The sequence below is a fragment of the Ursus maritimus genome, unplaced genomic scaffold (genome assembly GCF_017311325.1).
Source record: "Ursus maritimus isolate PB19 unplaced genomic scaffold, ASM1731132v1 scaffold_2, whole genome shotgun sequence".
Classification (NCBI taxonomy): Eukaryota; Metazoa; Chordata; class Mammalia; order Carnivora; family Ursidae; genus Ursus; species Ursus maritimus.
In genome coordinates, this window is record NW_024424452.1 from 35,217,161 (window position 1) to 35,229,361 (window position 12,201).

General features: G+C 60.2%; 1 protein-coding gene across 1 annotated transcript; it reads left to right on the forward strand.

Annotated features, from left to right (window-relative positions):
- The first annotated feature begins 1,619 nt into the window (after window positions 1-1,619).
- On the forward strand, window positions 1,620-6,804 carry UBALD1 (UBA like domain containing 1). The gene is made up of 3 exons (XM_040635390.1): window positions 1,620-1,887; window positions 5,314-5,376; window positions 5,711-6,804. The coding sequence occupies exons 1-3, from the start codon at window positions 1,768-1,770 to the stop codon at window positions 6,062-6,064; spliced, it is 537 nt and encodes a 178-aa protein (XP_040491324.1). The 5' UTR covers window positions 1,620-1,767; the 3' UTR covers window positions 6,065-6,804.
- The last annotated feature ends 5,397 nt before the right edge of the window (window positions 6,805-12,201 follow it).

Genomic DNA, 12,201 nt, shown 5'->3' on the forward strand with positions numbered 1-12,201 from the left:
ACTCCACTAAAATCAGACACATCCAAAACATCTCCTGATCCGGATTGAGACCCTCTGCCACCATGTGGGCCCCACACTAAGCCTAAAGCCAACAACGGATCAGATACAGGAAAACCTCCCAATGACCTTTAACCCTCAGGGCCTGTGTCACTTTCCAGAGGGCACTTTCCATACTTACGTATTTCCACAAATCTACATCCGTCCTAGGGACTTTTTTTTTTTTTTTTTAAGATTTTATGTATTCATTTGACAGAGATAGAGACAGCCATCGAGAGAGGGAACACAAGCAGGGGGAGTGGGAAAGGAAGAAGCAGGCTCCCAGCGGAGGAGCCCGATGTGGGGCTCGATCCCAGAACGCCGGGATCACGCCGTGAGCCGAAGGCAGACGCCCAACAACTGAGCCACCCAGGGGCCCCAGTCCTAGGGATTTTTGACACAGGGTCCCAACCTACCCCTGTCCCCGCCCCAGCCAACCCTTTCAGGTGTGCTCTCCGCAATAACCCCGGCCGGGTCAGGGACAGGGCACGAGAAAGGGTCCAAAGAACGGTTGCCCAACGGATGAAACTGGAGCCCAAGGAGCGCGAGGAACCGGGCCAAGGTCACTCAGAGCGGGAGTGACCAAGCCAGACCTCTCCCCGCCTCCCCGCCCGGGATCCCGTTCGGAGCCTGCCCTTGCCCCGCACGCCCGACCTGCGACGTCAACCGGAAGCAACGCGTGCGGAGCTGTAAACACAACCCGCAACTCCCCCACTCCCGTTCTCCCCAGTCCCGCCCCCGCCAGCCACGTGACGCGCCCCCATCGGCCCCGACTCAGCGCCCGCCCCCGCTGCAGCCTCATTGGGCCGCCAGCTTTGTTTACCTTATATGGCCAGGTCCTAACACTCTGCGGCCGCCCATTGGCCGTGGTGCAGCCTCAGTCACTTGACGTCATTCGGGCCAGAGCGATGCAAATAAACCGGGGCATTCTGGGAATAGGAGTTCGGGGCCGCCCCGGAACTGGCTCCGCCAGGTCCTGGCGCCCGCATCCGAAGGCCGAGATTTCCGGCAGAACGAACGAGATTTTGCGTGGGAAAGTGGAAGCCTTGCGGGGAGGGAACCCCGAGGCACCAGAGCCTGCCCGCCTCGGCGGCTTGTTCGGGCGCCATCCCATCCCCAAATGTTTCTTGGGCCTACTGTGTGCCTGGCCGAGCGTCAGGCCGGTAAGGGACCCACATCACGAGTGCACGATACGAGCTTCTGCTCGGGGCGCTGGGGAGACCGGAAGGCTTCCTGGAGGCGGTGACTTTCTGCAGCGCCCTCAAGGGCACATTCATTCATTCAGTGAAGGAGTATTTATTGGCGCCTACTGTATGCCAGGCCTTTGGGGCTGTACATCCTAGTGCTTAACGATATGTGCCAAAATTTCTAGGGACCCCTTTCCAAGTGCGCGCCCATTCAACAGAGGAATGTCAGGCACAGCGGGCAGAGACGCCAGCGGCCTCCGCCTGCCGCACCCCCACGAGCCTCTGTAAGAGCCCGCAGACGCGCCCGCCCGCTTCCGCACACAGCAGGGGCAGCGTCCGGACACACCTCCCTGCGCCCCCCGGCCGGCCGCGGCGCGGGACTACATCTCCCAGCATGCCCCCGCGGCCCCGAGCCAGGCGAGGCTCGGTGAGTCAGAGCCGCACAGTAAATATTTGTATTAGCCGGAGCCGGCTCGCTAATGGTGGACGCGTGAGGCGGAGGAGCGCGGCGGCGGGAGGCAGCGGGCAGCGCGGCGGCGGCGCCATGTCCGTGAACATGGACGAGCTCAAGCACCAGGTCATGATCAACCAGTTCGTGCTGACGGCGGGCTGCGCGGCCGACCAGGCGAAGCAGCTGCTGCAGGCGGCCCACTGGCAGTTCGAGGTGCGCGCCTGGGCCGGGGCCGGGGTTGGGGTCCGGGTCCGTCCCGCCAACCGCGCGTGTGCGGGCCGGTGTGGACACGTGCCGGTGCGCGCTCCGCCCGGGCCGGGCCGGAGCCGCGCACTCAGCCCGGTCTCCCGGCGGCCGCGCGCCCCGGCTGCCGGGCCCTAGCGCGCACACGCGGCGTGCGGGTCCGGCCGAACCGCGCGGCCGCGTCTACGCGGCCCCCGGAAACGCCGCCCGCGCGGAATGCGCGGGAGGGGCGGCCCGCCCCCGCCGGTGCCCCGAATCCCCGCCTCCCCCCGCGTCCCCGGGCGGTCGGGATGCGGGGATCCCCCCTCTTTTGTTCGGGTAACGGCCAGGGCGGGGCGGCGCCGCGGCCCGGACGGGCAGTCGGCGGGCGGCCGGAAGGAGGACGCCCCGGGCTGGGACCGCGCGCCGCCCCCACCTCAGTTACTGCGGAGCAGGACAGGGTGCCCCGGGGCCAGCGGGTAGAGCTTCCCCGCTCAACTGGGTCTGAGGGTCTGCGTGCCCGGGGGGTAGCTCGGTGGCGCCTGTGTCCACGTACATGTGCATTTGTATTTACGCACGCGCCACGCTACGTGTGGGCATGTTAGCGTGTGTGTAAACAGCAGTCCACCCGGCGCGCGGGTGCGGGATGTATGTGTTCCGTGTACACACACGTCACCAATTTTTTTTTTTTTAGCCCACGCGTGTACACATACGAGTGTACCGGTGCCGTGTTGGAGCCCCACACTCTAGCTACGGGTGTGCATTCGCGCACCCCGCCCCAGAGGCGTGCCCGGGTGGCCGCCTCTGTGCTGGCCGGGGAATCTACCTGCACAGTGCATGGCGTGGTTTACATGGCTCAGTAGCTTTCAGTCAGCTGGGCAGGAGGTGGGGCTGCCCCAGTCAGGACCCCACCCACCAGGCCTCCCTGACCCATAGGGCACTAGTGCCCACGGCTTGTGCTGCCAAGAGGCCACCTGGCTTTGCCTAGCTCCACTGCCCCAGAAATAACCCAGGGTGGTATCTAGGAAAGAGGCCAGAGTCCTTGAGCTCCACCCCTCACAGGTGTAAGGTCACAGCCCAGCCAGTGTCTGTGCCCAGCCAGGGCCCAGGAGCCTGGTTTCCTGATGGGGATCCATCCCAGGGAAGGTGTTTGGGTCTTCTGAGAGGACAGTGAGCCAGGGGATTCCAGGGCTCCTTTCCTGAGAGTGGGATGGGGATCTGAATTCCAGCCCAAAGGTTTGGACAGCCTGGGGAAGCACTGGCCTGTCCAGCCCAGTGGGTCTTTGCTCACCAACGTCTACCAGAGCTCTTAGGAGGGACTGCTCACCCCGTGTGGTCCTCACACCACAAGATGGGTGGCTGCTCGCCTTGGGCAAGCCCCTTCTCTCCTCTGGCCTCAGTTTTCTCTGCATTTTCAGTGTGGGAGTTGACCTCTAAGAAGGGAATGGCCACTCCCTCACCCCACCACCCCCCCTAGGGCCTGCAGCCCCACCCTGCAGGAAGCTCCCTAATCAGCCTGTTTGTCTCAAGGGCTAGATGTGGCAAAACTTGTAAAACCACATTCATGGCAGTTTGAGTCCACATCTGCATACATGGCTCCCTCCCTGTCTGGGGCTGGGCAGGCAGGTGTCTGGTGGGAAGCACTTTGTCTGTTTGGACTCTCAGTCCAGCACAGAGCCTGGTACCTGCTGGGGTGTCTCTCAGCATGGGTTGGTGCCACTTCATCACGGGGAATTAAAAATGTAGCTTGAGGATTGAAATGCCTGGGGAAAACTGTCCCCAAGAGGGCCAGGAGCTGCCTGCAGACTTGGTACTTCTGGTGGCCCCTGGGGGAGGAGCCATATGCTCTGGGCTCCCTAAGTCTCCGTTTCACATCTGTAAAATGGAGGATATGGATACTAGGTAGGTTCACTTAAGGTGAAAATGGGGTGCGGGCCCCAAACCATAGGTCCTTGCATGAAAGTGAGTGAGGGGTTTCTCAGGGCTACCCCTCCCCCTCTGGTAACCTTTCCTGCAGGCTCACAGGCTGAGGGTTGACCCAGCCAAAGGCCGTGTTTTTGGGTCATTTCTCTGTGATTCAGGTGTTAATGAGGACAGGCGGCTGCAGGGGAAGGGGGACCTGTGTGTTTTAAGTGGTGGTGCTTTAAGGCAGCAGAAGGTTCTCACTGGAATCCTCACTCAGGTGGCCTTTGGATCTACTATTGGGAAGGAATGGTTTGGGTGTGTCCCCTGGGGCTCCCAGGTGGGATGGAGTCCTGAGGAGGTACTTAACCCCAGCCCGTTCCCACACCCTGTTTGGGGACACTGGGGTAGGACCTCTCCAGCAGGAAATTCCCAGAAAAATTCATTTGAATATAAAAAAATAACAAAATCCCAGGGCAGGCCCTGGGAGCCAGCTTGTTCTGGCTATGCTGGGGACAGGGGGGGAGGGGGCGGCAGGCAAGGGATTGGGCTGGGCTGTGTTTGGGGGGCAGGGAGCCTAAAAGGGTGGCGATGGAGGGCAGCTGGGGCTGGGCCTGTGACTTGGCAGGGCCAGGCAGACCCTTCACACACTCCCTCACCCAGCACTTTCGCAAGAGCAGTTGGCTCCCTTATTTTCCTCAACACCCCTCCTGCAGGCCCATTGCCAGGACAGACCAAATGCAGCACCTCCCTCAGGGGCTCCTGGAGTCCCCTCTTGCCAGTCCCCCGTGGCCTCCAGATGAGCTTGTCTGACACAGGCCTGTGCTCTGCCTCCTTTCCCACTCCCCTTCTCACCACCCTGGGTGCAGACCCCTTTCTCCCATCCTCCTGCTCTGCACTTGAAGAACATTCCAAGGGAGGCTTGGGTGAGTGGGACAACGAGCGGAAAACCCAGACCAACCTACATAATTCTGGCTCTGTGAACTGGAATGTGGATCTTACGTTATTGCAGCCAGGGAGGGGAATCTAGAAACCACCCAGTCCAGTCTCCTTATGGTGCAGTTGGGGAAACTGAGGCCCAGATCATGGCAGGCTCCTGTGGCCAGCCAAGGAGAGGGGCAGGCAGGTCTTAGACTTAACATCTGGGAGTCTTTGCTGTTGCCACTCAGAGTTGGTGATGGTCAGGCTACAATCTCAATCAAAGGCTGGTGTCCGCTAAAGGCCTTTCCCTGTGAGACTGGGAGAGGGTGCTGCCTGCCCCCTTCCTGAGGTCACAGTGACCACATCAGGTGAGTGCGAGCTGAGGCAGGCAGCGTTGTGAGTGTTTTTACCCCCCTCCAGACCTGCCCGGAGCCTGTGGCGTCTCCTTGGGGGGTGGCAGGCGTCAAGTGGTGACAGGCACACTCCTTCCACTCACTTCTCCCACTCGGTAGCCAGGCCCAGGGCCGCTCCAAGCCCCAGAGATTCTGGAAACAAGGACCTGAGGATAATGAAATCTGGGCCTTCTTTCCACAGACGGCCCTCAGCGCCTTTTTCCAGGAGACCAACATCCCCTACAGCCACCACCACCACCAGATGGTAAGTGTCCCTGCGCCCCAGGGGTGGCGATAGGGGGTGCTCCTGGTTCAGGGCAGGGAAGCCTCACTCCTCCGAGGAAGCTCAGTGGCTCTCTGCTGTGGAGGGTCCTCTTCGGAGACTGCCCGTGGGTGTGGTGGGCCAGTCCATAGCAGCTGCACCTTCCCTCTGTGAGCCCTGAGCTAGTGGACTGTCTCACGGAGCCAGGATGCAGCCAGGGAAGAGGCACAGAAGCTCCCAATAGTGGCTGAGTGTGGGTCTCCTAGGAGTCAGCGGGAGGCCAGCGCCCCTCCCAGAAAGGGGTGCTCACCCCACCCTCTCTGTTTTCCCCCCACAGATGTGCACTCCTGCCAACACCCCCGCCACGCCCCCCAACTTCCCTGATGCCCTCACCATGTTTTCCCGTCTCAAGGCTTCCGAGAGCTTTCACGGTGGTGGCAGTGGCAGCCCAATGGCCGCCACGGCCACGTCCCCCCCGCCACACTTCCCCCACGCCGCCACCGGCAGCTTCGCGGCACCCAGCTGGCCAACTGCGGCCTCGCCTCCAGGGGGGCCACAGCACCACCAGCTGCAGCAGCCGCCCATGTGGACTCCGGCACCCCCCTCCCCAGCGTCAGACTGGCCACCCTTGGCCCCCCAACAGGCCGCTTCAGAACCGAGGGCCCACCCTGCGATGGAGGCCGAGAGATAAGGGAGGCCCCTCCCCCCTCCCGGAGGCCAGGACCCTGTGGGGCGGGGGAGAGGATGTCTCCGCGGGCCCCCTTCACCCTCCTCTGTCTGCACCCCCATTCCCCGGAGCCCTGGAGGGGAGAGACTGGACCCTGGTGCCAGCACACAGGCTGCCCGCGCACAAACATGGAAGCGCGGGCACGGGGCACCCACCTTGCATGGATTTGGTTCAGAGTCGTCTTGGTGCTGGTGGACAGAACTTCAGAGAACAAGCAGCCTTTGCCAGAGGACTTGCTCGCCCTGCCCCACCCCAGGGGGCTGCGGAGAATCGCCACAGCAGCGGAGACTGGGCTGGCTCCTGCCTTGGAGCTCCTTGGGGGCCAGCAGGCCTAGATCCCCACCCTCGGGAATGCAGAGCCTTCTCCGCATGTGTGTGTGTAGCTGTGTCTGTATTTATATGTATGTCACTCTTCAAGAAGCAACCTAGTTTATGGGGCAGCTGGACTTTGCATGTTAGAGTGAGCCCCCAAGCCCCTTGCCCGCCACCCCTCCCCCCAGGGCCCTGCTCCTTTCTCCTTCCCCTTTGCCAGCCAACCTTGCTGTTCCCTGCAGAGAAAAGAATGGTGGGAAACTCCAGGACTCTTCCCACCCATTCCCCAGCGCCTGCCTGCTGGGGCTGCCTGCATGCCTCCCCCAGAGCCCGGGGGTACCTCACACCCTTTCCCTTCCCCCTTTTAACAACAGAGAAGAGAGTTCAAACCACCACCAGCCTCTGTGGTCTTGCCTCGCATCCTGAGCTTTGCTTCCTGCTGGCTCCATGTGAAGAGGCAGGGCACTGACAGCCCAGAGCAGAGGGTACCCCACAGTCCCTCCTGGCTCCATGGGGCTCCTGTCTGCTGCTGTGTTTTTCAACCACAACATGGCTCTGGAACCTTTCTGCCCGTCCAAGGCTCATCCCGTGAAGTTGGTTCCTGGCCTGTGTTCCCAGAATCCCTGTCTCCTACCCATCCTGCCCCCCTCTGTCCAGCTGGACTGATTCTGAGCTCCAGGGCTAACAACTGCCTTCCGGACTGCTTGGGTTTCATATAGGACCTTCCTTAGTGTCTTAGGGTCCCAGTGGCTGGCTGCAGGCTGGACTCTCCAAGCCCAACCTCCAGCAAACATGCCGGTAGGGCAGGGCCCTCCCCCTGGGGAGGTGCATATCTTCTATGCAGAGCCAGTGGGGGCTCGTGACAGGAACAGGACGAGCCCAGGGCAGAGTCCAACCTGCAGCTCAAACCTTTGGTCACGAAGGAGACTGGCAACCTAGGAGGAAGAGACAGGATCCCAGCCACTCCCATGCTAGGTTGGGGCAGACACCTGCTCTTACCCCACGGGAGAAGCCAAGGGTGCTCCACTCTGTGCAAACCCTCCCCCCCCCCCGGCTGCCCTTGCTGGGGAAGGGGCTTCCTGGGGCAACCTCAGCCTTGCACCCCTTATGAGGGGCTGGGTTTTGGGGAAGGAGGGAGGCCAAGGTCTCTGCCCAACCTTCAGTATAGGCAGACCTCACTCTAACTTAGGATAGCCTGCCCGGCGCCCACCTGGTACCTGCCTGGCACCTTGGTCTTCTGTGGATGGCACCTTGGTTGGAGAGTTTCTTCTATTTCAGAAGGTCTCCTTGACTGACGTCTTCTCTGTGTTCCCCACTGGCAGTCCTGCCCTTGCTCCCAGGGAGGGGCTGGGCCTTGTGATGAGGATGTTCCTGTTTCAGGTGTACCCCGAGCCACTACCTGCCTTCCCCAGCTTTGTCTCCACCCTGCTGGACCCTGGACAGGCTCAGGGGACAACTCTGCTCTCTGGCTGTTACTGAAGACTGACCACTGGGCCCCCACTCCAGCTGTTGCTTCTGTCTTGGAATCGTGTCCTCACCTTGAAACCTACCCTTCCAGCAGCCTCTCTGGCCCTCCTCTGGGAAGAGGGCCAGAGGAGGAGCACAGCTCTGTGAGGGGTTCTTGTGGAGAGAGGAGGGGGGGGAGAGGGGGGCAGGGTAAGGGTGAGGGTGTCTTGGGGCTCCTGAATCTTCACCACAGCCTTCTGATGGGAGGAAATGCTCAGGTAACTGCCACACACACACACCCCCAAGGGGCAGGAGAGATGTAGAGGCAAGTATGTGTGTGTGGGTTCTCTGTAGGGGTGCGTGTGTCTGGGTTGTCCCGGTGAGCAGATGACTGGGATAGTGTGTGTGTCAGCCATAGGAGACCGGGCACCATCAAGCATGTGTGCTCCCGGAGGCGGAGGCTCAACCCGGGGCAGGCCAGCAGGGGCGCTGCAAATGAACCACAGTCCTGCTCCTCGGAGTTCTGTTAGAGATGTAGGACCTTGAGCTCACCCTGAGGGGTGTCCCTACACATCTCTCCTGAGTGCTGATCTGTGGGAGATGAGGTGCACTTCTGTGTCTGGGGGCTGTCATGGGCTGGCCTGGAGGTTTCAGGTGGTCACATCAGGCTGGAAATGACTTGAGGGTCCTGTAGGTCCTGGTTTTCCAGCCTGGGCACTGGACATTTGGAGCTGGATTATTGTCTGCCACGGGGCGTCCTGGCCCCCACCCACTAGATGCCAGTAGTGTCCCCCAGTTGTGACAACCAGAAGTATGTAGACACAGCAAAATGTCCCCTAAACCCGGGCTTCCCGTAGTTGGCTGCACAGCAGAGCCTCCGGAGAGCTCCGTAAAAAGAAACCACAGACTCCCAGATCCCACGGCATCAGAGTCCCCGGAGAGAAGCCCTGACAGTGTTTTAAACGTTCTGCAGGATATTGGTTGATCAGCTTCGGAATAAAAACCACTTAATCATACACCTTGAAAGGGTGAACTTTAGAGAACACCAACTCTATGTCAAAGCTGTTACTCAAACAGCTCCCAGGTGATTGTGAGGCAGGAGCCACCAGACTCATGACCCCAAACTTATAGGGCATAAGGGTCCCCCCTGGGTGCTTGAGGCAGCTGCGCTGGAGGAGGACCCAGAAATCTGATTTTTCATCAGTGCCCCAAGCAAGGGGGGCAGAGAGCAGGGCCGGACCTGGGGTCTCCCCAAACTTCCCAGCAAATGCAGAGGCCCTGCCGGGTGTGCTGGGAGCCCCTGGTCTGAGCATCTCACCGGCAAAGGAAAGGCTGCAAAAGTGGGCCAAACTCATGGGGGAGCCAGAGCTGGGAACAGAGAACCCGGAACCTTCCTCAACTTCCCCAAGGCTGGAAGCTCAGACACAAAGCTGAAGGAGTCAGTAACCATCTATTACATGTTCCAGTGTAAACTGGATGAAAAGTAAAGGTGCTGGTGCAGGAACAGAAGGGAACAGACGCAGCCATCCTCCGCGGTCCTTCATCTCAGTGCCTCCTGGGAAACCGGCCTTGGTACCTCAAAGCCCAGCTTCTTCTGGGCATGGTCACCCCCCCAACTGCCTGCCGGACTTGAGCTCAAGTGACCGTTTCCAAAGGTCTGCTCTAAACACCACGCGCACCCATGGCGTTGCTTGAAAGGACGATTTGAGCTCTGACTGCCTCATTTCTGAAGAGTGGACGTGGCAGCATGTGGGATGAAGTTCTGGCTTCCCCAGGTGACAGGTAGTGGGTGTGTCTTTCCAGTCTGCCGTTAAAACACCTGGGCATGCAGACTTAGGGGTTTGCAACTCCTCGTGCCCTGACGCATGCTGCTTGGCTTGCAAGATGTTCCATGTCTTTCTGAATGGCCTGCCAACATTTTAAAATCCGGCGAGTTTGCACAAAAAGTCTCACTTCTGGTTTACCTTGGACGTTTGTAACAGCTGGCTGAAGGAGACCGTCACAGTGGGGACACAGCCAGCCCGCCCCTAGTCAGCCAGTCCACTCCACTGGCCACAGACGTGTGTGTCCAGTTCCTGTCTCCAGATCGGTTGGAGTCTGGAGGGGACCTTGCTTTTCACCAGGAAGAGCTTCGCAAGTAAAAGGCCTGCTCCGTGGGGCGGAGGGGGGCACCTGGCGCATGAATGGAGACCCTCAAACGCTTTCTGTGGGCAGGCAGGGCTCCTCCTTCAGACAACTTTCAAAAGAGAAGGGCTTGTTCTCCAAGATTCTCTCGGATGAAGGGGACACTCCCAGGGGCGCCGCTGAGGGTCCCCAGAGTCTTTCCAGGGCTCTCTGAGAACACATTGTGGCCGGTGGCACAAAACCACGCTGTCCCCAAGGCTGGCCCCCAAACCCGGCGGTGGGCAGGGCCGGCATGGCTTTGGAAGTCTCTGAGGGGCTTTTATAGCAGGACTCATCTGAGGACAGATAGGAGCTTTGAGTCTGGTTACTTCCTGGGGTCAGTGTTGGGGAGGCTGCCTGGGCTGGACAAAAGGAGATCTTTTGAGGCAAGGCTCTTTCCAATTCCTGCATTTGGAAAGGCCTCCGGTTGCTTAGGGGCAGCTTCTGTTTGGGCAATATATGTGTTTCAGATGCGCCTCAGAACAACTCCGCTTTTGTAGGGGTGGGGGCGCTGGGTCCTCTCAGACCCGTTTCCAGGATGGCCGAGGCCGAGGTGCGGGGAGTCTGTGGGAGGAGTTCTGCTCTGCGATCCGAGGCCATTTCTCCTGTCTTGGGTGACAACGCTGCACATACTGCTGTTGGGGGGGGGGTTCCTGTGGATCCTGGTGAAGCCATGAGCAAGAGAGGCCTTTCTCTGGTGGCTGTGTGTGTGTTTGCTGGTTCTCTACCCAGAGCCCCCAAGCCCATGGAAAGTCAGGAGTCAGGCCAGGGAGACCAGTGTGTGCTGATTTAGTGTCTGGAAGAAGTCCCTGCACGGAAGGCCCACTTCCAGCGCCTCAACTTCCCACTTTTGGTGACTTGCTCTGGGTACTGGCAGTACATTTTTCCCAATGTTGATCCTCTTGTGTGGGATTCACATTGCTGTCGTTGGTTGTTGGTACCTTAGAGTTAAGGAGTTCATGGTCTTTGAAAGGGAGAAATGTCTGGTGGCCCTCTGACCTGCATCGGTGGGTTGTGGGGCCATATGTGGGGGTGCAGGGTGGTCACCTCTCAGCATCTCCATTCCAGCAGCCCCTCAAAGCAGGACCCTCTGCTTGGCGAGAGGCATCTCTCTCTCCTTCCTGCCCAGCTCATCTGTGCAGCCCTCCACCGGGCCAGCTCACATGCCTCCCTACCCACATGATCGATTCGTCCTCCTCACTCCCAGGCAGATTGGGACAGGTGGTCATCTTACCCCCTGTCCAGCCTGGCACTGCTGCCACGTCGCAGGCCAGGAGCCATGTCCCCCTGGCAGGGGAGAAGGCTGGATCCAGGGCCTTCTCAAATTCCCCCACTGCTGACCCCATCCCAGTTCTGTCTGCTCCCCCAAGCACCTTTCCCTGCTGGGATGGGGTGGGCTGCCCTCCTGAGGCACCTGTCCAGGGGTCGGTGCAGCACCTCCCTCCCAGCTTCCTGCAGGCCCCACCCTCTGGGGCTGGAATCTGGAGGGGCAAGGATTCTGTGTGCAGCTCCCATCTGGGACCAGGCCAAAGGCCGGCTTGTTCCCCCAAAACCTCTACAGGGGACAGGACCGTTGTCTTCTGCTATTGCTCCTGACTGGCTGCTGGTGGGCGTCCCCACCTTCCTAAACACTGAGGAGCCCGTCGAAATGCAAATGGTTACATAGTGACCTACCTGGGCCTCATTCCTCGATGCCTGGACTGCAGGAACCAGCTCAACTGGTTGGATTCCCTTTGTAAAACTGAAAAATGGCTGGGAAGGCAGCTTTGAGGGGCGAGTGGGGATGGATAAGAGGGTCTGAGAATTGAGCCTGGGTGTGTCTGGGTGCCTGAGGATCAGGGCTGCAGGGGACAAGCCTGGCATGGGATGCTTTGCCTGAGCCCGGGCCACACCTCCCTTTCCTGCTATAGGAGGTGATGGAAGTTGGGGCCCTCATACCCACGTACAGCACGCAAGGAGGACAGCTCCTGACCGGGGGCTGGATGGAGAGCTGAGGCCTCCCTGAGCAAACCTGGGCAGGTCACACCACCACCCCTGCCCTCAGACCCCCTATCTTCCCAGAACACAGGGCTGAGGCACCTCGGGACACTTTGCCACGGTGGAAAATGTAGCAGAGGCAAGAAGGTTTGCTGTTGATTCTCTACTGGGACTTAGCCATGGTGGTTCTGGCTGGTGGCTCT

Bases quoted from the DNA above. Each gene is read 5' to 3' on its own strand.
- UBALD1 (XM_040635390.1), top strand. From the start codon at position 1,768: ATGTCCGTGAACATGGACGAGCTCAAGCACCAGGTCATGATCAACCAG. The intron at 1,888-5,313 runs GTGCGCGCCTGG...TTCTTTCCACAG, and splicing joins CGGCCCACTGGCAGTTCGAG to ACGGCCCTCAGCGCCTTTTT. The intron at 5,377-5,710 runs GTAAGTGTCCCT...TTCCCCCCACAG, and splicing joins GCCACCACCACCACCAGATG to ATGTGCACTCCTGCCAACAC.